The 27,902-nt window shown below is 35.3% G+C and overlaps 2 protein-coding genes across 3 annotated transcripts; both read right to left on the bottom strand.

Annotated features, from left to right (window-relative positions):
* Nucleotides 1-3,805: 3,805 nt before the first annotated feature.
* Nucleotides 3,806-4,772, bottom strand: LOC107059606 (nucleolin-like). The gene is made up of 3 exons (XM_015306305.1): nt 4,752-4,772; nt 4,480-4,639; nt 3,806-4,389 (listed from the first exon to the last, which is right to left on the bottom strand). Exons 1-3 carry the CDS (start codon nt 4,770-4,772, stop codon nt 3,806-3,808), a joined length of 765 nt encoding a protein of 254 aa, XP_015161791.1.
* Nucleotides 4,773-19,024: 14,252 nt separating this feature from the next.
* Nucleotides 19,025-27,772, bottom strand: LOC102586767 (uncharacterized). Of its 2 annotated transcripts, none has more exons than XM_006341688.2 (6): nt 26,515-27,772; nt 26,278-26,386; nt 25,762-25,891; nt 24,858-25,595; nt 19,941-21,741; nt 19,025-19,756 (listed from the first exon to the last, which is right to left on the bottom strand). In XM_006341688.2, exons 1-6 carry the CDS (start codon nt 26,708-26,710, stop codon nt 19,326-19,328), a joined length of 3,405 nt encoding a protein of 1,134 aa, XP_006341750.1. In that variant the 5' UTR covers nt 26,711-27,772; the 3' UTR covers nt 19,025-19,325. The 2 variants fall into 2 exon arrangements, with proteins under 2 accessions (XP_006341750.1, XP_006341749.1); XM_006341687.2 differs by having other exon boundaries at nt 19,025-19,759; nt 26,515-27,769.
* Between the last annotated feature and the right edge of the window lie 130 nt (nt 27,773-27,902).

Below are 27,902 nucleotides of genomic sequence, written 5' to 3'. Positions count from 1 at the left end.
AACCGATGAATTATATACATATATTTTATTAATATACATACTTAATATATTATTTTTATAAATAATTTTAAAGATCTTATACATATTTTAATTAAAATTTCTTTATAATTTACTTAGTGAAAGCAAAAATGTCCAAGATGAAACATTTATCTTATTGATTTCATGTATATGAGTGTCTATGTCAATTCTTTGTGGGACTGAAAATGTTATTGTCTCTTCCTTCTAGGCCAATATAGTGAATTTTAAAGCTTTATTGATAGTAAATTTAGTGATTGAAAGTTTAGTAATTTAAGTCATTCTAACTATTTTTCGTTTTGAATGGATTGTTGTCACTTTTTTCACATTTTAAATGAATTGTTTCTTTTATTTTTGTGTATGGTTAATAACCGAATAACCGAACCAAATAGGTGCAGTGGTAAAGGGTGTCCATTTGAATCAAGTAGTTGTGAGTTCAACCACTAGGACCTTAGTATAGTATAAGTGTCACGTAGGCCGCAAAGGGGTAGAAAATTATTTATAAAATAAGTTCAGGGGGGTAATAGGACCTTAGTATAGTATAAGTGTGTCTCTGGGATTTCGGGCGATAGGGTTGGGAGGGGGGGGGGGGGATACTTATGCATTTTCCCTATAATATATAATATTGTATCTATATATACACGATTTAATTTTCCAACGAAGGGTGTTAGGGCGACCACCCTTAGTCGGTTGTAGCCCTGCCACTCCTACGTTGTAATTCATGTGTCATTTTTTATTTTACCAATGTAATGACATAATCGGATATTTTATATTTTAAAGTAAAAATTATTTATAAAAAATTAGTTGACTACTTGAATAAACTTTAATGTGAATATAAATCACTAAAATTACATTATTGTTTCAATTTATTTGTCTTAGTTACATATTTCATAACTACCAAAATCAAAATTTATGAGTATTCAATCCATACATGCTATTAGGGGTGAAGGAATGAATAATTTAGATGGGTATTCACTCATATTTACCCATTTTAAATGGGTTGGGTACCTAACTCATATAAAATGGGTAAAAAATGAATAATATTCATATTACCCATTTATAAGTAGTAGTTAAATGAGTAATTAAATGGATAAAATATGTTACTAATTCATAAACAAAAATGAGTGTGTTAAACTGTTAATGTATTTTTTTGGCGGTAGGTGGTCGGGGTAGTGTGTGGGAGTGGGGTGGGGTAAGGAAAATATCTATTGAAAAAAAAATTAAACTTTTTTTTGGGAAGGGGCTAGAAGGGGGGTAAAATAAATAAAAATGGGATAGGGGGCGTAGGGAGGGGGGGTGGTAGGGTGATAAAAAAAACTTTAAAAAAGAATTAATTTTTTTTTTTAATAAAAACAAACTATTTTTTTTTCATTTTTTGGGATAGGGGGCAGGTGGGCTGGAAGGGAGTGGGGTGATAAAAAACACTTTAAAAATATTTTGTTTTCAAAGTTTTTAACAAGATCTCTACTATAATATGAGTATCCATATTATCCATTGGGTAACTCGTTTTTACCCATTTAAAAATGAGTCGAGTCTAGTCGAGTACTTTATTCATTTTCGTTTAACTCATTTTCGATCGACTCAACTATCTCGTTTGTCACTCCTGCATCACTACAACAAAAACAATTTTTAGCGGCAATAAATAGATACATTAATAAAGAATGTTCAAGTCTTTACTAACATTAGTTAAGTGTCATTAGATCCAATGTCGCTAAAGGCTTCATGAACATATGCAAATAGTGTTAATTGCCACTAAAACTACATATTTAGTGGCAATTGAGCTATTGCTGTTAACAAATTGCCGCTAAAGATCATTTTTTATGTATGGATGTTATTATCCTTTGTAATTAAGTTTTGAATTATGACATTTTAGTCACATTAGTGTTTCACACTATTCTCTTAGTACGACTTCCTCTTTCTCAAAATATTTGTCATTTTGGAAATCTAAGACGAACTTAATTATTTTCTGATCAATTTTTAGTGTACTAATGATTGTGCAATTTGACTCAGGTGCATATTTATGGATTCAGGGGATGGCTCTATTTCAAGATGGTTGGGTCGAAATTGTAAACGTCCCATTACTAAATTGGGATACACAACTTGTGAATGTGGGTGTGAAACATGGGTGGACGATGGGACTCACGAGAAATGGCCTTTAATTGTGGATATCCCATTGGGGAGTCCTCCACTTACTGTTGAGGGTGAAAACAACAAAGGTCCGATTCTTCTAAGTGATGACGAGGAGTTTGAAGAGGACTGTGAAGCTGTTGAGAATATTGGAGAAGTTGGAAGGAAAAGAAGAATGGTGGAGCCTTCTAGAGGTGACAAGAGGAGGAAGTTCGTTCCAGGAACTTGTGAGGAAATATCTGATAGTTCGGAGGAGGAGAGTGATCCTGATGTAGTTATTGTACCTCAGCTTGTTATTGAGGGTGAAAACCACAACAAAGGTCGAACATGTCTTCTTCGGCCACGCTCTATGGACAAGTCTAAGAATAAGAATGATGAGGAGTCTGATGAGGAGGAATATGATGATGAGGAGTCGGATTAGGAGGGGTCTGATTACGAGGAGTGTAAATTCTCGTATAAAGAGGACTGCGATGATCATAATAAACTCACTCCTCCTGAAGAAAAGGAACATGTTTATGTCAAAGAAACACTTCCTTTAATATTCCAGTTTGAAGACGAGGAACCTCTTACCCCAGAGAAAGAAAAATGAGAAAAGGAAATTGAAGATCTTTTTTCTGCAATGGGCATGTGTATGTTGGAAGAACTAATTGACTTTACAAATTCACCTGTTTCGCCAATGCAGAGTGAAAAAGTAAGTGAGTGTCAGATGGGGAACCATAAACTTAGGCTAGATGAACAAATTGGACTCATCTGTTCAGTTTGTTCATATGTCTATTTGGAGATGAAATACATTTTCCCTGATTTTGTAAGTATACGAGTTTTGTTATGTCAAGCACTTCTTTTTTAAAAAATATATGTTGCACATATTCTAGTAAATCTATATTTTGTGGTAGTTTTTTCTATAGCTTTGCCATGCCAATTTAATGGACATACTCTTCAGTAGTTTTTCTATAGTTTTTCTAGATGAACTATGTATTTTATATTTTAAAGATAAGTGCTTGACAGAACCAAACTTGTATACTTGCAAAATCAGGGAAGATGTATTTCATCTCCAAATGGACATATGAACAAACTGAACAGATGAGTCCAATTTGTTCATCTAGCTTAAGCTTATGGTTCCCCATCTGACATTCACTTAGTTGTCCACTCTGCATCAGCGAAACTGATAGATTCGTAAATCCAATATGTGATTCCAAGAGACACATGTTCATTTCAGAAAAAAGATCTTCAATTTCCTTTTCCCATTCTTCTTTCTCTAGGGGAAGAGGTTCCTCGTCTTCAAATCAAAATACTAAAGGAAGTGTTTCTTTGACAGAAACATGTTCCTTCTCTTCTGGAGGAATAACTTCATTATGATCATCAACATTTTTTATTGAATCAACAATAAATTTCAAAAACTCAGACTCTTTAAGAATCTTCTTCGGATTCTTTCGAAGAGCATCAGTTGAAGATTCGAATCCGACTTAGAATATAAGGTTGTATCAGTAAACTCTTTGGATTTGTCCCATGTCCTGCACATGTTTGACTTAGAAGAAATAACCTCATATGTTGCATTCAAGATAAGAGTCGCCTTCTCCTCAATGATAACAACATCAAGATCACTCTCCTCCTCATCTTCCGCAATGTTAACAACATCAGGATCAATCTCCACCTCCTCCTCCTCCTATTCCGTAACGATAACAACATCAGGATCACTCTTCTCCTCATCATCATCATCATCTGCAACGTTAACAACATCAGGATAACTCTCCACCTCCTCCTCCTCCTCCTCTATAACGATAACTACATCAGGATCACTCTCATCTTCTTCATCCTCCTCCTCCTCCGCAATGTTAATAACATCAGGTTCAGTCTCCACCACCACCTCCTCCGCAACATTAATAACATCAGGATCACTCTCCACCTCCTCCTCCGCAACATCAACAACATCAGGATCACTCTCCACCTCCTCCTCCTCCTCCTCCATAACAACATCAGGATCACTCTCCTCCTCCTCAACAATAACAACATTGGGATCAGTCTCCTCCTCCTCATCCTTATCCTCCTCCAACTCATCATCCTCCTCTGCAACGTTAACAACATCAGGTTCAGTCTCCACCTCTTCCTTCTCCGCAATGTTAACAACATCAGGTTCAATCTCTACCTCCTCCACAACGATAACAATATCAGGATCACTATCCTCCTCCTCCTCAACAATAACATCATCAGGATCAGTCTCCTCCTCTGACGAATCATCAGCAGCAGATACTTACTCGACGAAAGTCTGATTTGTGAAGGACTCAGAAGTTCCTCGAGTGAACTTCCTCCTCCTATTGTTTTCCACATTTCTTTCGTCACCTCCAGAAGTCTCCATCTTTTTTCTTTTCCTTCCATTAGTAGAATTCCCACTTTGACTCAACTCGTTCCTCTTTTCAATTATCTCGACCATACATTTTAAAGATTGTTGTCTAGTCCTCCTCTTTGAAACAGAGCCATCCCCTGAATCCATCTTTCGCACCTGAGACAAAATACACAATTTTCGTTATAAATCAAAATTCATAAGCATATATGTATTTGAAAGAAATTCTTCACAATAACAACAAGACTGAACTGCATTTACAAATACTAACCTGAATATAAAAAAAAGCCATTTTTCTGCCGGAAAATCAAGAATGGATAACTTTGAATTCTTCCAAACTGTGAAAAACAGAGTAATGGGGAAAGGCCCTTTTTCTGCCGGAAAATCAAGAATGGATAGCTTTAAATTCTCAAAACGGTATAAAAGGAGTAATCGAGAGTGTGATGAGTTTGAATAAACTGAATGCATAGAAACATTTATATATATATAAGAGAGAGAGAGAGAGAGAGAGAGAGAGAGAGAGAGAGCGAGATAGAGTAACAACATAAGAAAAATGTGACTTAGACAAGCCTCTTATGCGTGAGAGAAAAAACTTATGTAAAGTGCGTACATTTTGTGATAGATTAGAATATTCCAACGAATCAGGATGATTTAAAGTGTGAACATTAACTCTTCCAATTGAGTCACATGAATTGTCAAAATTTGCTGCAAGGGTATTTTTGGAAAAAATAAGAAAATATTTGTTTATTCTATTTAATTCGTGTACAACTTTTTCAAAATTATGGGATCCAGTTTAGCTATACCATTTAGTTTTAATTCATATATTTTTGTTATATAGCTTTATTACTTTTGAATATCGTTGTTATTTGTGTAAATTTTATAATTACTTTGAGTAAGAAATTGACGATGGATAAAGAAAAATACTTTAATTATGGACATCATCATCGCCCCCCCCCCCACCCCACATTAGGTTTTGGAAAAAAAGGATGAGATCGATGATTATAGACCACTGATCTAAAAGGTTTCAGGTTTGCTTATAACTTAGAGAAAGTAAATTAACAACGAAATAATTTTGAAAAAGAAATGTGCTGCTCAACTGAGTGATGGCAAAGGGTGTTCAAATTTTCTTAGAACCCGTTACAAAGGTGGCTGAATTAATATAGCGGGTGGTAGGCCATAGTTCGATTTTACTTGCCAACATCTTCTCAGTCAAGTTCCTTGCATCGGATTTGCCTAATACAGTTAATATCTCCTGTGTGATTTGTAAGTTACTGCATAAAAATGAGTTTATATAGTTCTCACCTGAAGAATAGCGAAGGTGGGTGACCAATAGTGTGAAACTCTATTGTGCCCAGAATGTCATAATTCAAAATTAATTACAAAGGCTAATATTGCACGTTTGGTGTTTGAGTTAGTAATAAATTTTGATTTTGATACTTGTAATATATAACTCGGTATATTTTATTTTCTATTAATCAAAATGTTCCTTTTTGTAGGAAATATGTCAAATTTGGACTACATCTAGAGATATTATCATCAAATATTGAAGTAATAATACAAGTTTAACATAACACGTAAACTATTACACGATAAACATTTAATATTTTTGAAAAATTGTGAATATTTCCAAGAGACTAAAAATACTAATAAGCCTATTATAAATAGGTAAAAACAAAGTAACAAGGACTTGGTCGAAAATACATACACTAATATAGAATAAGAAAAAGAAGCGTGACAAAAGAGGGAGGTGGGTGGTGTTAGGTTTTGCTAAGGAGGAGAAACGAGAAATGAAAAATAATAGATAGCACGTTAATTTTTTTCTACAAATGTATATAAGATTTTTCTTTCATATTTAAAGCGACAAAATTGTGTATTAATATCACTTTCACATACAACAAAAACAAAAATCTTCATAGACTAAAGTGGGTAAATATTGTGTGCATTTTATGACATCGGAATTCTTCGTTAGCTTCAAAGGAACAAGGATGATGTGAATTGTGAAGACTTGAATCTTTTAATTATTGATATGATGTTGGATACCAAGTTTGTCACGCCCCAAATGAGGGGAGAGGCAACGGGCACGCGGTACCTTATTCGACCAAGCTAGAACACTAAAACATAATGGAAAGAAAATAGCAAGAGCCGACAAGGCTTTCACAATCAAATACTGAAGCAAGATAAGTGGACCGACGAGGTCACAAAAATATCAATGACATAATAGAAGGGCCGGAAAGACAACTTAATTGATAATGAACTAGCAAGCCGACAAGGCTACAACTAAAATCATATATACAATAATCCGACAAGGCAATAAATGGAAGCTAAGAAGGCCCAACATAGAGCGTCCACAAGTCTCTATGAATACTACAACTCAAATGGGTGGGACGAGGTCCTGAAAGTACCAATAACTATATACCAAACTCAAGTATACAAAACCTAAAGATGACCAACAACTCCAGGAAGAATGGAGCTTACCAATCCTCAGCTAAGACAACACCCCTTATTGCAAAGGCCAATCAAGAGCTATGTCTGAACTTGCAGCACGAAATGCAGCATCCCTAGGCAATGGAGCTTACCAATCCTCAGCTCAGACAACACCCCCTATTGCAAAAGCCAATCAGGACCTCTGTCAGAACCTGCAGCACGAAATGCAGCATCTCCAGGCAATGGGGCGTCAGTACGAATGAAAATGTACTGGTATGTAAGGCTGAAAGTGAAATCATATATAACTATGATAAAAAGGGTAGTGGAGATTCAACCTGAAACTGAAACTCAAATAGCCTTCATGATCAAAATCTGACCTCATAGTAATCAAATACGCATGGTATGCTCTTGTAATCGTATGTCGTGAATACATATATATAGATGCAAATGCATGATATACCCAACCAAATGCTAGCAATGGTGGTTCCTTCCGGTGCCTAACCGACATCATATTCGCCAACTTTTGGTCATCTGTGTCTCATACGTATAAATATAGGCAATAGGCCCCATACCTCCCGATTATAGCTCAGGAGTAGAATGCATAATGTGTCATGTCATGGATTCGTAATGTATATATGTTACCATAGTCATGTTTCTAATCATGTCCCATTGATACTCTTGTTTTCATAATCTCGTAATCCCTTCCGTATAACATGTAAACCACTCGTAGAACTCACAGGCTTTTAGAACAAACTTGGACACTTAACTCAACTTCAACTTAGCAATTTAATCATTTAGGAACTGAAAGGGGACTAACATGCCTGACTTAATTTATGAACGACTCCAATATGGTAATAGTGCAACTCTTTTCAGAAATATGATTGCTTGATGAGTATACAATCAAAAGAATATAGTACAAGGTTTAGTATGAATATGATTTTCAAAACCATTTTCGTAAGAACTTGGCACGAGAAAGGACGGTTTAACAATACCTTGAGGTATAACATAATAAATCTCCATCATTTGAGAAATAAGAACATTGTGGAACATAACTTTTAGCCATCAACCGTGTAATTCACAATAGTACATGTACAACAATGATACGTTAAAATTAAGAAAAATAAACAGGTGACATTCCAATGCCCTTCAAAGAGGGTCTTCCTAGAAATGGAATAGTATAAAAATGATTTATTCGATAATTTATATTGTTCAAAAATCGTGCGATATAAAAGAAACATTTTTGCCTTAACATACCTTAAATGTGAATTTGGAATAACATGCAGATAATCACTTTTATATTGGTAATTGAATGACTTCAAATCGAATTTCCCAAAATAATACATGGAGTTTTAAAATTATCATGAAAAAACTCACTTGGGCAGATTAATGGGTCTTGCAATGACAAGCACATTACAAAAAGGTGAACCTAGGACTCGCGTCAAAAACGAATAATAAGGGTTCTCTGACTATAAATAAGATAGAATCAGAGATAGAAATGAAAGAATAATTTGGAGGTAGAATGTTATTTTCGATAGACCCTCGAATCAAGAAAATAAATTCAAAGTAGAATAGGAAAAAATAGTATAAATGAAGATAGACACTCTATGATTAGAGCTAACATATATGAATTGCAATTACATCACATTGTCACAAACAACATACCTCAATTAGTAGGGTTAATTCTTGTTTTCTTGGTCCATATCTCCTTCAAAGTTCAAAAACTCACGCGCTAACTCTAGATTATTTATTTCGTCTCTATCTCTGACTTTCTCTTATTTATAGTCAAAGAACCCATATTATTCACTCTTGACGCGGACCCTAATTATCACCTAATTTAGTTGACCTTTTCGTAATGGGCTTGTTATTGTGAAGCCAATTAACATGTCTACGTAAGGTTTTCATGATATGTTCTTGATTAACCATAATGTATTTTCATGTCTTTCTATTTTACCTAAATTTTTGCTTTCTCGTTATATTTTCACATTATGAGCCTTCTTAAATTGATAAGTGTCGTCATGTGTAGAACCTAAACACTATGAGTAAATTTCATATATGGCAAATAGATTTAAGCAAATAATGTTCTGTAGCTATAGTTTATCTAATTACGCTCCATGGCTATAGTTTAATTTATTATGGAGCCTTAGATTTGTATATCTCCTTTTTTTGTTTTTAATTTATACAAAAAAATATATTAATAAATGGATATATGGACACTAAATATGATAACATAAAACTTTCAGAATACCATGATTCATGCTAATCGTTTTTTAATAAAATATTGTATCCAAAATGAGTTCTACTACGATACTGACATGAATATTTATACAAATTAATTATTAAATAAGAGTATATGCATATGTATAAATATACAAATATATCTATAAAATATAGAACTATTTGTATTATAAATTATATATGTATATGAATATATGACTTAAATATACACATATATAAATACACCTCAATATAGTTATGTATATATGGAATTAAATCACATGTTCATTTCAGAAAAAATGATCTTCAATTTCCTTTTCCCATTCTTCTTTCTATGGGGAAAGAGGTTCCTCGTCTTCAAATCGGAATACTAAAGGAAGTGTTTCTTTGAAATAAACATGTTCCTTCTCTTCTGGAGGGGTGACGTTATTACGATCATCGACATTTTTTATTGAATCAACAATAAACTTCAGAAACTCAGACTTTTCAAGAATCTTCTTCGGATTCTTTCGAAGAGCATTAGTTGAAGATATGAATTCCGACTTAGAATATAAGGTTGTATCAGTAAACTCTTTGGATTTTTCCCTCGTCCTACACATGTTTGAGTTAGAAGAAACAACCTCGTCTGTTGCATTCAACATATGAGATGCCTTATCCTCAATGATTACAACATCATGATCACTCTCTTCCTCATCATCCTCATCCTCATCCTCATCCTCATCTTCATCCTCATCCTCCTCTTCTTCCTCCTCCTCCGCAACGTTAACAACATCAGGTTCAGTCTCCTTCTCCTCCTTCTCCGCAACGTTAACAACATCAAGATCACTCTCCACCACCTCCTCCTCCTCCTCCGCAACGATAACAACATCAGGATCACTCTCCACCTCTTCCTCCTCCTCTGCAACGTTAACAACATCAAGATCACTCTCCACCTCCTCTGTAACGATAACATCATCAGGATCACTCTTCTTCTCCTCATCCTCATCCTCATCCGCAACGTTAACAACATCAGGTTCAGTCTCCACCTCATCCTCCTCCTCATCAACGTTAACAACATCATGATCACTCTCCACGTCCTCCTACTCCTCCTCCACCTCTGTAACGATAACAACATCAGGATCACTCTCCTTCTCTTCCTTCTCTTCCTCAACAATAACAACATCAAAAACAGTCTCCTCCTCCTCATCCTTCTCCGCAACGTTAACAACATCAGGTTTAGTCTCCATCACCTCCTCCTCCTCCTTCGCAACATTAACAACATCAGGTTCAATCTCCACCTCATTCTCCTCATCCGCAACGATAACAACATTAGAATCACTCTCCTCCTCCTCCGCCTCCTCAATGACAACATCAGGATTAGTCTCCTCCGACGATGAATCATCATTATCAGATACTTCCTCAACAAAAGGTTGATTTCTTTCATACCTCCTGTGAGTTCTCTGAGCCTGCAGATGACACATAAGTTCAAGAATTTAAGAGTGAATCATAAATAAATTGGATGGAAGATGTATTTACAAAAATATTTGAAAAGATAAGTGCTTGACAGAACAAAACTCGTATACTTACAAAATCAGGGAAGATGTATTTCATCTCCAAATGGACATATGAACAAACTGAACAGATGAGTCCAATTTGTTCATCTAGCTTAAGCTTATGGTTCCCCATCTGACACTCACTTAGTTTTCCACTTTGCATCGGCGAAACTGATGAATTCTGGAAGTGTTTGGATTGGCTTAAAAGTTTGTCAACTCTACTTTTAAGTCAATTTTTTACTTCTAGAAGTGTTTGACAAATATAAAAATAACTTAAAATAAGTCAAAAAATGACTTAAGATAAGTTAGACATTGTTTGGCAAGGTTAAAAATAATTTAAAATACGTTTAAAATGACTTAAAATAAGTTAAAACCCAAAAGTAGGTCTCCCCCTACTTTTTATTTTTTTTACTTAAAAGTCATTTAAGTTTGACTTTTTATTTGACTTAAAAGCTACTTTTCTAAGCTAATCCAAACGGGCTCTAAGCATAATCATAAAGTAAAACAAAATAATGAAAGTCATCTTGAAATCAGTGTATAAATATCACATGTGAAGCCGCTTTCAAAATATGAAGGTAAATCTAGTTTTGTAGTCCTGAATTGAAAATAAAGGTAATATGTCATGTCTACGCAATCACGATGATGATACAAATACATAAAAAATTATAATGACTTTACTGTGGAGTTTCTCAAAATCGACATAAATCATGTGAGCAACATGGAGTCCAACAGCTAATCCAGTTGGGAGGGTTGGTCTATACTTTACCAGGGTATAGGACCTATCTATCTAATGTGGATCCACTAACTGCTAAAGGAGTTGACCAACAAGGTGTGTCATACTCAAATTCCACAGTCTCACATAGTTATGGGACTTAGATTTTCTAAATTTGCATTCTTTCAATAATAAATAATCCTCTCAAAATAATCTCTATATATTGATATGCTCATAAAATAGATAAATTGTTTGTCTGCCTGAATAAAGTGTGAGACTAAGCTTAAATCTGTAAGATAAAGCTCAAATCTTTCTTCATAAAATTATATAATGAAATCTCTCTAGAGCATATCTTTCAAATCATGTTCTTAGCTGAAATCCTGAGAAAATTTCTAAAACATGCTTAGCTTGAAGATTCTCAAAAATAGCTCCCATAATAATATGAAGGCTCTAAAATTATGCTTTGAAATATAAACTTCAAGAATCGTGAACAAAAGATCATGTCAAGAACTAATAAAGATGACAATGAAAAATCTTTGCTAAGCAACAAAAAAAAAAGTACAATAGTCAAGACTCCATAATCATGAATAAATAGTTCAAGAAATAATGTAATTCAGATCATAGATATGGTGAATTTGAAAGTGGGTTTGATAACCCTAACTACGGAATTAACTTCATGAAAATTGAGAAGTTTTGGACATGAGAATGAAAGAAATTCCTCATTGAAGTCCTACATACCTTAATTTTGAAGTTTAAGAAAGAATCGTGATTTAAATCTCTAGAATTCTTGTAGATCTTGTTCTTTGAAGTGATGGGTAAAAATAGGAGAAAAATTTATCGTAACTTATAAAAACAATTTGAATATTACTTTAGAGAGAGGTTAATAGACGAGGATTGACATTATGGGATGAGGAAAGGACAAAATTACCCCTTATAGAACGTGAAAAGAAGAGAAAACTAAAAGAATTTCAGAGAACATGCGCGATCGCGCACCTGGATCCTAGGTCGCGCGGCTGTTCGCGCAGCCTTGGCAATAGTACTGGTCCTACCGCACAGTCACTTAGTTGGCGTCCTCTTTGCGCAAGGGGTCATGTAAAATGAAAATATTTTTTAGCACATAACATGAATTGACGAACGATAAAAGGTTTTGGAAAGAAAACTTCAAGACCTTTCATTTGATTGGTATTAGGCCACAAAATTTTTCATACTATAGGAGTCTCTTATGACCTTAATTCACATCGAATACACTTCTCACACTTAAAAACTGATCTGAACACATATATATACAATTAGAAATCATCGGGTTCGAGCCTATATGCATACGGAATAGTTTAGATTTTTACTTAGAAGTTACGGAGTGTTATACTATTCAATCTCGATCAACTCAAAATCATCTATAAATAGTCTCAAATTTTAGATATGAAATCATTTCGATGCTTTGAGTCTTTTAATAAACGTGAATTATTAGTTCCATCACCAAGCTACTGACGGCCTTTAAAATACCCCTAAATAATACAAAGTAATCTTAAAAACACCCCTCCCATGCCATGTACACATGCATGTTATTTACACGCGTACACATGACATTTTTTAGTTGATATGACATACAATAGATATATATAAAAAAAATTAAAATTAAAATTTATTCTAGTATTTTCACTTGTTTTCCACACTCAAGTTCTCTTCCACTTCTGCATGACCTTGGAACGAATCAAGTTAGTGGAAACTTGGTATCATGGAGAAGTAAGAAACAAAAGGTTGTATCTCGGTCCAATGCAGAATTCAAGTATAGAGCAGTGACACATTCTACATGTGAAATCATGTGGATACACCATTTTTTAACTGAAATTGGATTGAAGTTCTCCTTCATCAAAACTTTGGTGTGATAATAGGTTGCGCTTCAAATCTGGTATATCATATAAGAACGAAACATATTCAGGTTGATTGTCATTTTATTCTTGAGAAAATTCAGGAAAACTTAATTTCTACGGGCTACGTGAACTAACCCCAAACAGAGACAGTAACATAGAAATACGATGTTGGTGTAATTTTCAACCAATTGCCCTGTCTTATAAACAGGGGACTGATACGTAGAGAAAGGAAGACAAAAAAAGTTGGAATTTGCTCACCATGAAGTTAGCTATCAGATAATGTGCATGGTAGCATGGAATACATGATCGAGTTGGAGCCAATATTGTAGCTTCGATTCAAATGGGGATTGAAGTTTGTATTACCAATTTTTTCCATAGCTTGAGGTAAGTAATATTTCATTGTCAACCTCGTCATATTTTATTTTGAGATGGTAGAAGACTTACAAGGATGCTCATTGGATGATTTCTTCATAAACAATATAATGTGTACAACTATCGTCATGGTTAACTGGACGAATGAGCACTTTAACGGAACTTGAGCATTTAGCTCTTGATAGTTGGCCCTATGAAAAAACAGGTTCTCATAAGTAAATTCCAACAAAATCAAGTGTTTGACCTTGTGCCTTATTTTATAATCATAGCACAACATAGTTTTATTGGAAATTGTGTTCGTTTAAATGAAACGAACTGGTGATCTTTTGCGCTAACGACATAAACCTTCATATGGATTCAAATTTTGTAGTAATATGATGACACAATTCTCTTTGAAAGTTAATTTATAAGAAGGCAAATCATCAGGATTTAAACTGTGTAATAGATCTTCATAGTTAGTTTGATCGTTAGGCTCAATAGTTTCGTCAATACCAACAAATGTAGTTGCTTTTTCTAGAAACTTTGCAATAAGCATATCATTGATTTCATTTACACGATCATTCTTCGTTGTTAGAATGACGCGTGAATCTACAGAAGAAGAATTAGAGAATGATGTGTGTCAAATTTGAAAATGTCATAGTAAATAATCTATCTAAAGATTCTTCTTCAGTTGTGGAAGAAATAATTAAAGAGTCTGGAAGTTCAATTTTATTGTTAAGATTGACTCTCTCTTGTCCATTTTCAATTCTCATCAAGTAATCACAAAATGAAGGATCTGTTTTTGCCCTCATATTTTTAGACAATTGGAATTTTTCAAGTTTGTTTTAAATGGTAGAATATAATATACTTTGATTAATGAAATCTTCTTTTTTTCTATTACGAACATCTGGAAGTGTTTGTCTAGACGACGACTTTTGCACCAAATACCATGTTTGTATTTGTAAGAACTTTTAAGAGTATGTTAATAACTTCAAGCATTTTCTTTTTATAAATAGTCACTTCATTTAAACTTGCAATAGCCTTTTCTTTTTTCTCTTTTTGGCCTGAAAAAAAATAGAAAATTTTGGTTTTTTGGAAAATTGAATCGTGCAGTAGCTCAAGAACACAAAGAAGTCTGAATCTGGGTAAATTTCAGGAGAAAACTTGAAAAGATTGGATTTGGGCAAGAGCTCAAAGAATGCGCAAAGGAATTAGGGTTTGAAATCTTCATTTTTGCGCCTTCCAGGAAATAAAAACAATGATTCTAATGAATCGGAGACGCAGATACCTGAAATTCTTCTGCGTATAACTTGTTTTCTGATTTGTATACGTACAAGAAGATCGAGTAATACGTATCTTGATTCAGTTCTTTGATCTTTTTGGGGCTTAGAATTCGAAATTTTGTATTGCCGCTCCTCTGTTCTGTAATTTTAGCTTCAATGGTGGCGATGGTACTGATCACTTCAGTTCAGAACAGAGGAGCGGTAATACAAAATTTCGAATTTTAAGCACCAAAAAGATAAGGAACTGAATCAAGATACATATTTCTCGATCTTCTTCTACTTAAACGAATCAGAAAACAAGTTATAGATGCTGTAATTCTCCGATCATTAGGAAAATTATCAGATTCCAGAAGAATTTCAGGTATGTGCATCTCTGATTCATTAGAATCATCGTTTTTATTTTCGAAGATGCAAAAATGAAGATTTTAAACCCTAATTCCTTTGTGTTTTCTTTGACCTCTTGCCCAAATTCAATCTTTTCAAGTTTTCTCTTGAAATTTACTCATATTCATTCTTCTTAGTGTTCGTGAGCTACTGCACAATTCAATTTTTCGGGCCAAAAAACCAACTTTTTCTATTTTTATTTCATGCATCAAAAAAGCTTTGGATATAAATAGATGTATCTCGTTCTCCAAGTCTTAGAATATCGAGCAGTCGTTGTAATACATCCACTGAGTACTGCTGAAACAATCTACCAGTGTGCGACATTTCATCTTCACCGTCATTTCTCATTTGAATTTTGTAACAGTAGTACTCGCGAACAAAAATTGTTATCTCTTTTACGTTTACCTTTTTCTAGAGCTTGAGCTTCCATGTAAAAATATGAATCGAGAGAACAATGATTTCTATACTCGATAGTTGTTAACAATCACCAATATATCATGTAGGAACATTTTTTGGCGTAGAATTTTTTTTAATACCGCAATGCCATCCATTCTGGCCATATGGAAACAACAAAGGATACTACAGTGCATCATAGCACCCATAATAATAATTGACTATCTGTGTTTTGTTGGTGTGAGTATAAATTTGAATATGTAGTGCATGACTCACAGTGTTATCATCTTTTTCAACCCATATCGCAGCAATTTCTGATGAAGTAGGTAGATTATAGAGTTGTTGATCTAAACCAGAGTCGCATTTGAGTGCAATATGAAAGTTATGTAGCTGGGGAATATGTATCAAAGATCCGACAAAAAAGGAATATGGGTTAATTCTTGAGATATCCATGAGCTCTTGCACTATAGATTCATCGACTTTGTCAGAACATACCATTCTATTTGCTAACTCATTGTCATGGTTGTCAAAATAGAGCTGCAAGTTTTTTGCCTTCTTGCCATTGGGATATAAATTATCTAACCAATGGTACATTCGACCCTGAACTCTGAATGTGTAGGTACCACGATTTTTTGGGTCTAAGTCTGCATCACAATTTACACCACGTGAGGTAAATACAAATAGGTTATCGTATATTCTAATGTATGTTTTAAAGTGTCGAGATTTTTCATCATCTCTTAAATAAAGATCACATAACTTAGTTGGTAGCCTGTGTGAAATGATCTTAACTGTACTAGTGCCACAACAAAATCCAGGAGATTTTTCATACTGATTTTTTTTCGCAAAACAGAATTTACAGTTTGAAACCTTTTTAATGGTACATAGTCTGATCGCAGTTTAATATTCAGAGCAGTTGTTTTGTGACCTGGATATATTAAAAGGGGTAAGGTATGCAAGAATGAGAACACAGAAAGATAGTAACTGAGCATGAGACTAACACATACCTTGAGTAACGACTGTATTAGCTGTACTTTGTTTGTCGTTAGAACCACCTGTGATGTTGAACCTAACGTAGGAGTAGGGTATGTATGAATATTAATTAGTCCTGTAGATTACATCAAAGGTTCAGTAACTCACCTTTCTCGTAGATGGAAGGAGGATTTCCCTTGGTAGAAGCAGGAAATACAGGAAGCACTGTAAGCTCGCCGACTGGATATATATAAAGTAAAAATTACACAAAATATTGGAAACATTTAGTTACAAGTATAAATTCAGGCGCAGAGACAAATAGTTGTGCACAGTGTTTAGAGAGTAACAAATTCTAGATTTGATTATCCAACCTGTTTTGGGTGCAGAGCAGGTGTTTCCTATGTTGACAGGGGACGGCATTGTTAGTTCACCAGAGATTGTAGGAGTTGTAATTTGGAGAGGACAACTTTCCAGCATTTCTCGCTTGTGTTGCTGGGACGATGCATTCTTTTCAGTTGACATGTTAAGTCTGTAAACTGTATCAATATCAATTTCTTCTCAGCAGCCTTTACAGCAGAGGAGATTATGGGTAAAGAACAGATCAAATGCATGGTGGGAACAATAATACATCAGTTTTGGTTTTGCAGAAGAGGAATCAAGAAAGCTTTTTGTATGAGTAAAGCAACATCCGATTTTATGTTGTGAATTGGAATCAGTAATGACTAAAGAACATACAATGCTATGTCTGGCGATACCTGTTTGCCTGCATATAGCTTCATACATTTGGAGATTGGTTGCAGGGGAGTGCTCGAGGCATGCACAGCTATAAAAGGGAATTTGTACAGTGGCTTGATGGCATGAAGATGGAGGGAATTAAACTCGAATTTGAAATCCTTTCTGGGATCCAAAATGTGAGTGGAGCAATGCATATACCAATTATTTCATCAAAGGAAAGTGTCGCGGCTTATTCCAACAGAAGACATACATAATGAGAGGAATGAAAAGACTTGTTACTCAGTTAGAGTAGAAGGGGTTGTTGATCCTAACGGAACGTATGGGATGGCCTGGCACAATGACAGATGATCAAGTCTTAGAACATGCTTTTAATGAGAAAGTTAACGATGTTTAAATAGTTGCTGAAATGAGATTGAAAGCAAGATGGAGTTGTTTACCATAAAGAACAGAAGTGAAACTTTGAGATTTCGCCTACCAGAATACCGTACCTTACTTAGTCTTCTGCTAGAACTGAATTCTCTAAAGCTTAAGTAGAAGCACCCCTCGGGAGAGGATTTTTTTATATATATATCTTTTTTTCGAAGCTAACTTCTTCTTCTTTTATTGTTACTTGAGCTTCACAAGAACAATAATCAACTCATCGTCATCCATTCGAACATCCCAGATTTGAATCCTATTGCCCTTTTTGATTTTATTATGGATACGCATTTTAGTCCACTTCCCATTCAATACATAACACACACTCATCTTAGATTTTTCTTCATCTCCCATCTTCTCAATTCTAGTTCACCAATGTCGAGGCACGCTCGAACTTTCTGCAAGTTCTTTTTGCTGCCAGTACTACACATACATATATACTCTTCTTCTTCTTCATCTGTTAGAAAATTTCTCAACGATTTGTGTTGTTGGTATGGAGAGACGATTGTGAGTTTCACTAGCATCCGTGTAGTATATTTTTTTTCGATAACAAATTTCACCTCTTTTACATTTATTTTTTCAACTCATTGATTTGATCATTTACAATTTGGGGCATTGGAATGATTTTGAATTTCCTCTTTTTGTGTAACAATACAATTTTCTTCTTCTTCTTGATCATAGTTTCTTTTCCTAGTAGTATCAGTGATAAGTGATTTTTCCTCAACTTTCGTGAATTTCAGAAGCACGTTCACAAACAGCAGCCAATATATCCAGACGGGACTTTAATATCTTCCATCGTGATCACTAACATCTTGAAATTATTAATGGGACTAACAATCTTAGTATATGTAAGGAAAAAGATTTCTTACAAACATATTTTTCACAAAATTGTTTGTTAAATAGACAAATCCAGTTCCAAGTTAAACCCAAATTAGAACTCCCACTTATACAAGAAAAAGGAAACAGTTTAATCAATTACAAAGTAAATAAATATATCTTGAAAACCTATAGGGATTAGAATTTCCTTTTATATCCTAAACGGATAATAATAACTTAGAAATACACAATAATATGGATTCCTTCTGAACTCTCCAGAATTTTGGCGGGGAAAATGCGACATTGGATAACCACAGGGGAGGTCAGTGTGATTCGGCAAAACTTAAAAGGAGGTCTCTGGAATTATCGCTAATAATAAATAAATAAAATTTAAAGCTAAATAACCATTTTATCTGCAGCAAAAAATTAATGAACCCAAAATGGAAGGGTTGTGAACTTAGAATTTTCTCTAGCACCAGAAAGGAAAAAGAATTCACACTTGCTCTCCAGTGAAAAAAACTAGAATCACATACAAATGGACTAACAAGAATATGGTCATTGGAACAAACCTCCAATGCCTTTTGCTATTATCTCCCTAACAATCAATTAAGCTTTACAATGATTATGTTATTAGAAACATATATATTTCTTCTTACAAATAATGCAAAACAAACCAAAAAAGGAACTGCTGATCACCAAAATAGAATTGGACCAAGCATTAATCAGGAGCAACTTTGGGAGTAATCACATTATGGTGCAGTTGCATTTGGATTCCAGCTTTGGAGGATTCAAGCTGTCACCTTTAATAGGAGCTCCAACAATGCGAGTTGTGGATTTGTCCGTTTTCTCATCACTTTCCGTGTTGGTGTTGCTTTGAGGAGGCTTTGTGTCCACCTCCATCTTCTGCCTAGCCTTTTGAGAGGACTTAGAATTACGTCTACCTGAGATTCTACTATGCGGATCCCTTCTGTCAGAATTCGCTTTGCCCACTATAGTCACTGTGGGCCGTGAATCTTTCAACAGAACTGAATTCTCTTTTTCAATAGCTATGTTTGCAGCTCGATATGCAAGGTCATGTACAATGGAGCTACAAAACAGTATTGTATCAGTAGCTTCTTCTAGTGTCAAGCTTCTTGGCTTGTTACCTCCTTGCCCCTCCAGTGTAACAGTTGATTCTTCTGTCACAAGAGATGAAACTTCAGATACAAAAGAGCAAACTAGTGGATGGACACACCTTAAACTTTTAAAGGGATTGTAGACTTGATTTCCTATGTCATTTGGTTCAACAGTTGATACACATTCCAAAAGGGAAAACCTTTACAAGAAAATGCATAATTACAACACAAGAAATATACATACCACGAACGATGTCCTTGTGATCAATGGAATCAGCTCTGTCAACAGATGCTAATATTTCATTGCCATCACCAGACGCTGCATGCAAGAACTGCTCATTTAATTCATCTATGCTGCTCTCTGAGTGCAAGGAGCAAACATCAGATTGTAAATCAAGAGAACCCACATGTCCATTCTCAATTTCCATCTCAGATATTGCATGTAGTGAGCTCTGATTCAAAGAAGCCACAATCTCTACTTTATCAACCGAAGAATTTGACACATCTTCCTCAATAGGACGAGTTTCAGAAATCAAATCACAAGGATCCACATTCACAGAATTGTCCGAGTTTGCCAAGTTTTCACAATTCATATATGAACTGAACTCCTCAAAATTTGCAACTGATGGCACAGATCCTGTGTGATCCACTGACTTGGAGGCAATTCTACAATTATCATCACTCTCAACCTCAGCGCGCAAGTTGTCCACTTTTGTATTTTCTCCATGCAGCAGTTCTTTTTCTCGATCAACATATGCTACCTCAATATTCTTTTGCAAGTCGGCAGAAGCAGACGTTTCGAAGGACTCTTCAAGGGAACTTGTCACAATGCTTAAAGTTTGTACTGCATGACTTGAAGTTCCAGACAAGGATGAGTTGGAGCTTTGGAGCTTTCTATCATTCTGATTCCGATAATTTTCCAAGTCAAGTTTCCTTCCACTTAATTGCCGCTGGAAGCGAGTTTCTGTATGACCAGTGGAGCCCAAATCAATGGATGATGAAGCAGATGCACTACCATATCCAGTGGAGCTTCTCAAGCTGTTGTTCACTGCATCTCGTACATATGATAAATCATCATAATTTATATTAGTGGCAGAAAGTGTCCTGTTCTGAACAATGTTCCCCTTCCCACTACTTGATCTATTCAGCAGCACTGAAATACCTGCACCTTCTCTTTTTTCAGCATTCTGAACAAGCTTGGAGCTGATATCAGCATTAGGTGACTGAGCCATTGCTTGGTGGCTTTGCACACCTTCATTTACATTTGACTTCATATAAGCCTTCTCACCCTCATCTGGACTCAATCTATGATGATATTCCGCTAATCTATTATTGCCAGTTGCTTCTGAGGAATCATGTGAATTCCCAGCTGATTCAAAACCATCAACTGATCTGTCTAGGATTGCAGTCAAAGTTTCAGGAGAATTCTCACCAGCTACCGAACTTAACGGGGGAGTAGCACACAATTGTACTTCTGAATGAACACAATCTTGACAAAGCTTCAGATCCCCATCAAATGATTCAGTGTAATAGTACCATTGACCACATCTAGAACACAGTACAGCATCTTCTAGAGCATTCACGTGGGAAATGCTTGCATTCGAGTTCAAGAATTCCACATCTGCTACCATTTCCAAAGCTTTATCATGTGGACTGCAAATTTTAGAGCCAACAAGTAGAGAATCAACCCTCAGGTCACCATCAGGATCACCAAGTTGACTGCAAGAGACCCTATCATAGATTTGTTTCCCAAGATCTTCACTTGTAGAATCAGCCTTGTCAAGGTCAAAAACTTCATCCTGCAAATCAGCATATGTTGTCTTTACTTGATCATTACCTATATCCTCCTGGTTTTGTTCGCTTCCTTCATTGTCATGTAGTCCAGTTGTAGCTTGATCAGAGCTAGCATTACTGCTACTTGTGATGGAGGAGTTTCTGGAAATTATAGAATGATGAGTGGTGCTTGCTTTTCCAGCGTAGAAGGTTGAACTGGGGACACTTGATAAGAGAGGCCTGAACATATTCTGGGGAGATTTCTTGTGATCCTACAATAGGATTGTTGACTTCAGAAACATATTTTCTCAACAAATTGAACAAGAAAACCACACATTCCCATGCAGTGATTATATAGCTGCAATTGAGCGCTTGTATTTCCTTAATCAGAAAAATTAAGCGCCAAGTTCCCAGCTATAATTTGTTCTATTAAATCCAACACTTTGGTGTTAGGGAAACAGTGTTGGTATAGGATATCTTTAATTAGTATGCAAGGAGTTTTACTTGCACTTGGGGTGATACAATGGATTAACATCTTAAGTTTGCAAGTTTGAAGATTGTTACTGGCTAGCCATGCCACACTCACCTGGTCACTTTCCGAAAACAAGCAAAAATGCTAATGAAGGAAACAAGAAGGAAACATGACAACAGGGAAGAACAAAGTAAGTGCAAACGGCTAATATTCTGGTCACTTTCTTAGGAGGTGTGCTAGCTTTTGTTTGGTCGGGTTACACTCCAATAGCAGAGACCACCTAACTCAATTTTTAGTTTGGGGTGACTTATTTACTGCCTCGATGTAAAGAGACGTGCCTTTAACTACAAGTGAAGCGTCAAGGAACAAACAAATGATGCAGAGACGCCGAAACATTAGTCCAAACACAGTCTATGCCTCACATGCTCATGCAAGATCTGTATAACGAGATTACGGTTATTTGAACTGTTACTCTTCTATTCTATGACATATAACTAGTCCTTCAAATAAATTACAGCAACAACCTTTATTTATGATGATGCATGATTCTCCGACGCTGTAAAGATTCTAGACCTGAATTTGAACCTAGAAAATAAATAATGTAACGCATCGATCTTTCTTACCAATAATAAATGTAACACACCAGTAGTTCTTCATCTTTAGCAGAATTTAAGGGGAAAAGAGTTTATTGATAAGTAACTTTAAGGAACTAGTGTTAGTCGGACTAGTTAATTGTTCTAATAAATATAAACAATAATTAAACTGAACAAATACAATAAATTTAATAAATTAGCCTGTTTTCAGTATGTAGCTGTTCTGATTTTTCAAACAATTAACTACGTTTTCAACTTATAACTCACTTTAAACAATGAGGTTTTCAGAATTTTAATCTAAAAGGGAATAAAACGAGAGTACGATAAAATAAATTTGTTTCTCAACATCCTATCAACATATTAAAAGAATAAAAATATGTTTGTTTCCTGACAACTTTCTTCTCAAGGAAATTCACTTATTGCATGTACTTCCCAAAAAATTTATGCAATTGTATGTAGCAAAAGATCCTTAGTATTTTTTTTTTTGAAAATGGTAACGATGAAGATCCTTAGTATTTGAAATAAGGAAAAAACATAATTTTCCCTACTTGTAATCCAAAGGACAGTGTATTGCCATCAATTTTTTTATGCTTTGCGGACTAATCATAACATACCAAAATGAAAATTGGGAAAATATTTCAGGTTAGGGTTTAAGGGACGTTCCAAGTTTCCATGGTAGAATAACCAATTATCTGAACAGACAAAAGTCTAAGATGTTATCTTTATAACCATGGTATCCGGGTTGTCTAATTCTTCGGATACCTAACACTTACCACCAAAACAGGTATTCTCTGTCTTAAGAAATTACCTAAAAAAAATTGTCTCTGATGGGATTTGAATCTGAGACCTCATGCAGTGGCAGAATTTTTCGTAAGCAGCGTCGCATTTTATAATAAAACACTACTGTATAACATTATATTAAAAAAAGAACATAATATAAATAAAGCACAATTCACATGTATTACTATAGCTCTCCTCGATGAATTTTCATTCTGAACACTTTTTTTCTATACAAGGCATCAAAGGATCACTAAAAAAAGTCATCATTCATTTGATTTCGCAAATCGATCTTAATCAATTTTATTGACGAGAAAGAAGATGAAGAAGAAAATATAACACAGCTAACTAGAGAAGCAAGAGTGTGTGTTAGTAGATGTTCATCATCTCATTTAGATTGGTAAAGGTAAGGCTTAGCCCTCCTTACTTGTACTTATCCATGTTGAGCAATTTTTATTTTTATTATTAATAAAAAGCAGTTACACACATTGTCTAGCAATATGAATTCGCAAAAAAAAATTAAAAATTAACTAGGATTGCAACAACATCCTTACTTAAGAAGTCTAACATTATCTTGTCGAAAGAATTAGGATATGATTTTTTGGACTTATTGGTTCACGGTTTTCTTGACTTATAAGAGGTACACTGTTCGACCCTGGACAATCCCTTTTGAAGATGTTGAGTTTCGAAGTCACAACATCTAACCGAAAACTGAGGCGCCTGACCAAAAGAGCTGTGTTGCTCTTTGCGTTAAGCAGTGTCACTTTATTTAATTTACCCTTTATTATGATTCCAATTATGCATATATATTTAATAAAGTTTTGGGACAAAGCAGTGTCATGTGACACCCCTTGGCCTAATGTAAATCTGCTCCTTCTGAACCCACTTCATTGACTAGGTCACAAAAGACTAACATCCTGTAATGCCAGATCCTGGATGTTGAATAATAGTCCAAGACTCAGTGCTACTGTGCTATCAGTGATTCGTTGATCTCAGTAAATTTAGAAAATATGAAAATACTATGGGGAAGAATATGAATATGGAAAATACCGATTAAAAATCACAAATTTGGAAAATAATAGTGTGCATGTGTGTCTTCTATATTATAATTTCAGAATGTTTCCAGGACAGCTCCTTGGTAAAATGTGGCATATGAAGGAAGATCCTTATCGATGTTTCAAGTATAATGAAAATGTTAATGATATTCAAAGAAGTATTAGGCATCAATAAACCAAAACTTGTAACTTCCAACAACATTTCATACTTCCTAAAATATCAATATTTCTTTTAACTTTCTGTTTGGATTTTTGACAACCAGTCCCAAGCATTTGAAAGATACAACCTAAAGTATACATGACAGCTGTGCCCCCCTTGTTTTTACCCAGACCCCATTTTAGCACAATTTGAACATGATAGTCCCATTTCCAATCAACTGTCCATCCTAGCGACATCTATATGAGAAAACGATATAGAAAACTAATGCCAGGTTTATATTAGTGTTCCACAAATTATGGTAACTATGCAAGAGTAAAGGAAGGTAATATACCATTTGCCGGATTGCCATGTCAAAGGATCTCTTTGGAGCAGAACTAGAGGACACTACTCTTGCTGGCTTCTTTGGATGGCCAAGAGCTTTCTTATTTTGGAATCCACTGATACTTCTTGAACCTGAACGATCTGAACGGCTCACAGGAATGGATTGTAGAGAATCTATGTCGTCATCACCAGACGATGCAACTGAACCTTTACTGTGAGAACTAAAAGGGTCGCGATCATGACTATGTGATGAACTGACACTTCGAGAAGCAGTCGGAGACATCGATTGTCTTCCAGACCTTGATCCACTTCTGGATGCAGGAGAAGACCCCCTCACATAGGAAGCAGGGCGATCACCCAGTGAAGTACGAAGATTGGGAGGTGCCTCCAAGGAAAATCCTGGAATATTTGACTGCCACGCCCTTATCTTTGGTGATGCAGAGTTCCCTCTACTAGTCTTGACAGGAGAGGTGCCCCTCACTTGCGATGGAGCAGCAGTACCACTGGAGCCTGTGCTCAACCTCCGAGGAGTTGGTGTAGACGACCTTGGAGGAGGTGTTGAGAATTTCTTAGGTGAGGGAGACGGTTTCCTTGTCGGAGTAGAATGCCGCAAATTAGGCGGTGGACTTGAATGAGGTGTTGAAGATGGTCTTCCTCTTGATTGATCGGCAGTATAGCCAGACCTAGGAGATGGGCTAAGGCGATTCGGACTGGCACTACCTCTACTACTTCTGTGACTCTTGTCCATCTGCCATTCAATCCATATGAAATTTAATAAATTGATTGTATTAATTAAAACAGAAGCACCATGCATAGATATGGTTAGGTTGCATTTGGTACGTTATTTAACTATAATCATCAATACAGTTCCCAAAAAAGGGAAAGGAAAACAGTTGAATGACTAAAATGCTCACCGTTGATGATCTAGAGATTGAAATGGGTTGGCTTCTAGGCCGGCCCCTCTGCTCATGATTTGTCGGGCGTGTCTCATGACTCTCGTCATCCAAAGAAGGAAAAAGAGGAGTGTCCGGAGGGGTCAATAACCTTTCATCAATAACTCAGCATATTAGATAACATTTCATCAATAACTCAGCATATTAGGCATGAGGGGTATATTGAAGAACTTACACCACCTAACATGTGTGCTAATAAATAAATATATGTCTTTGACGAAAATAAAATGCATTTCTTCTTTCTAAAAATTTACTGCAGACTTACAACGAACAAGCCTATTCTTTCTGGCTCCACAGCTTTAGAATCGTAAACAAAGGGGAGTTTTTTTAACTAAATCAGAAACATGGATAGAAAGATTGGACAAGCACGTAGCCATTAAGCAAACTATGCATTTGAGTTCATTTTCAACATATATGTACAAAATGACAAAATAGGGGAGTAAAGAGTAAAATGCTTGAAAGATAAACATAACCAACCAGTCATAGTCATTCTTATCGCCTTCCGCATTAAGAAGGTCACTACTCTCTCCTCGAGCTGGAATTGATATTCCCAACTTATAATCCGAAAAATACCTCAATTTAGTAGCTGCCAACAACAATGAGCAACAAAAGCAATATAGTCAGGAAAATAAAAGTAAGAGCATGCTTCTGTGCTTGGCAACAAAATAAATTAAAGCTCGAAAATGTAACACATAAATTAATGCATTATCTTACAAAATAAGTCTTCGATTTCATCATTTGATTGAAGCAAGAAATTATCTCTTTCCCTGGTTTGCACCTCATTAAACAGGGAAAGATCATCATCCCTGTCCCTCAAATGAATCCCACTTTCAAGACTGCGCCCTCTCTTGTGATTTTCTGCCCTGAGCTCCCTTCCAGGAGAGCATCTCATAGCCGGTGAAGGAGGCATAACGGTGTCAGCGTCAGGTCACCCTAATACTAATCAGTCAAACTCCCCCAGGAACCTCAAACTAAAACAGCATATTGTGTCCCCCATGAACAATTAAGCAAGATTCCAACCACTTCACCTAGACCCTCTCAACTAACTCAAGTTAACACAGAAATCTCAAAGTGGCAATTCAATTTACTTCAAACTACCTCCTTTACATACACCTGGAACATAAAGGCAAAAAAATAGTCCTTGCCACCTTGCACTGTGTCTGAAAATGATTTCAATTCCAAAATCTAAACTTTTAGCCACTCAGTCAACTCTATACAGAATCTTGGCAACAAAAGAACAGTTCAACTTCAAATACCCAATCACTATAAGCAAATCAAGCAGGAAGTCCCCACACAAAAAAAAATGCAAAATTCCACAAGGAGGTATATCAAGAACCCTAACCCAATCACAAATTAAACAAAAGCAAGTCAATTAACAGCTCCACTTGAGCTTACAAACTCATCAAAACTAAAATTAGAACAAAACACTCAAACCCCACTACTCCAATAACACCACAAAGCTTGAAATTTGAAGAAAAATCTGAACTTGAAACAAGAAAAAGATCAAGAAAGAGTGGAAACCCAAAGCTGGATCTGCAAGAATTTGTACAGATCAGCAAAATGCAAAAATGGGTTGTGAAATAATACACAAGTGAACCCAAAAAAGCATTTTTTTTAACTTTTTCAAGAATGCAGATGAGTTGTTGTGGATCAAAACAAAAGTAAACCCTAAGAAACCATTTTTTCCCAAATAAAAAAAAAGTTAACAAGACTGAATTTTGCAGAAGGAATTGATGTTGGTGATGATGAATGAGCAGTGGAAGAGGGGTTTTGGTTTTAGGGTTGAATAGTAATTTACTTCTTTCCTTCTCAGCAACAGCAAGCTTTCCTTTTTTCCTTTCTCTTTCTTTCTCCTATCTGATAGTTCCCTTTCCTTCTTTTTCCTTTTTCATTTTTTTTTTGTTAATTTTGGATAATTACAGTTAGATAATATTCCACACTATTAGCAGCTAAACATAGATTTATTCGTTTATTTTATTGTAATGTTTTTGAGGTTTTGGTGGAGAGTTTGATGTTCATAGAAAAAAGGTATCAAAAACCTAACATCACAATTCACACGTGAGTTTGTGGATGTGTTTTTATTATAATTATAATTACTATTC

The sequence above is a fragment of the Solanum tuberosum genome, unplaced genomic scaffold (genome assembly GCF_000226075.1).
Source record: "Solanum tuberosum cultivar DM 1-3 516 R44 unplaced genomic scaffold, SolTub_3.0 scf00027, whole genome shotgun sequence".
Classification (NCBI taxonomy): domain Eukaryota; kingdom Viridiplantae; phylum Streptophyta; class Magnoliopsida; order Solanales; family Solanaceae; genus Solanum; species Solanum tuberosum.
The sequence above is the reverse complement of the archived record's forward strand: the minus strand, read 5'-3'. Positions and strand labels throughout refer to the sequence as shown.

Bases quoted from the DNA above. Each gene is read 5' to 3' on its own strand.
- LOC107059606 (XM_015306305.1), bottom strand. From the start codon at position 4,772: ATGGCTTTTTTTTATATTCAG. The intron at 4,640-4,751 runs GTTAGTATTTGT...ATTTTGTCTCAG, and splicing joins TGGCTTTTTTTTATATTCAG to GTGCGAAAGATGGATTCAGG. The intron at 4,390-4,479 runs GTGACGAAAGAA...TCGTCGAGTAAG, and splicing joins AAAGATGGAGACTTCTGGAG to TATCTGCTGCTGATGATTCG.
- LOC102586767 (XM_006341687.2), bottom strand. From the start codon at position 26,710: ATGCCTCCTTCACCGGCTATGAGATGCTCTCCTGGAAGGGAGCTCAGG. The intron at 25,892-26,277 runs GTTGGTTATGTT...TATTGATGAAAG, and splicing joins GATAAGAATGACTATGACTG to GTTATTGACCCCTCCGGACA. The intron at 21,742-24,857 runs GTATATTACCTT...ATCCTATTGTAG, and splicing joins ACATGGCAATCCGGCAAATG to GATCACAAGAAATCTCCCCA.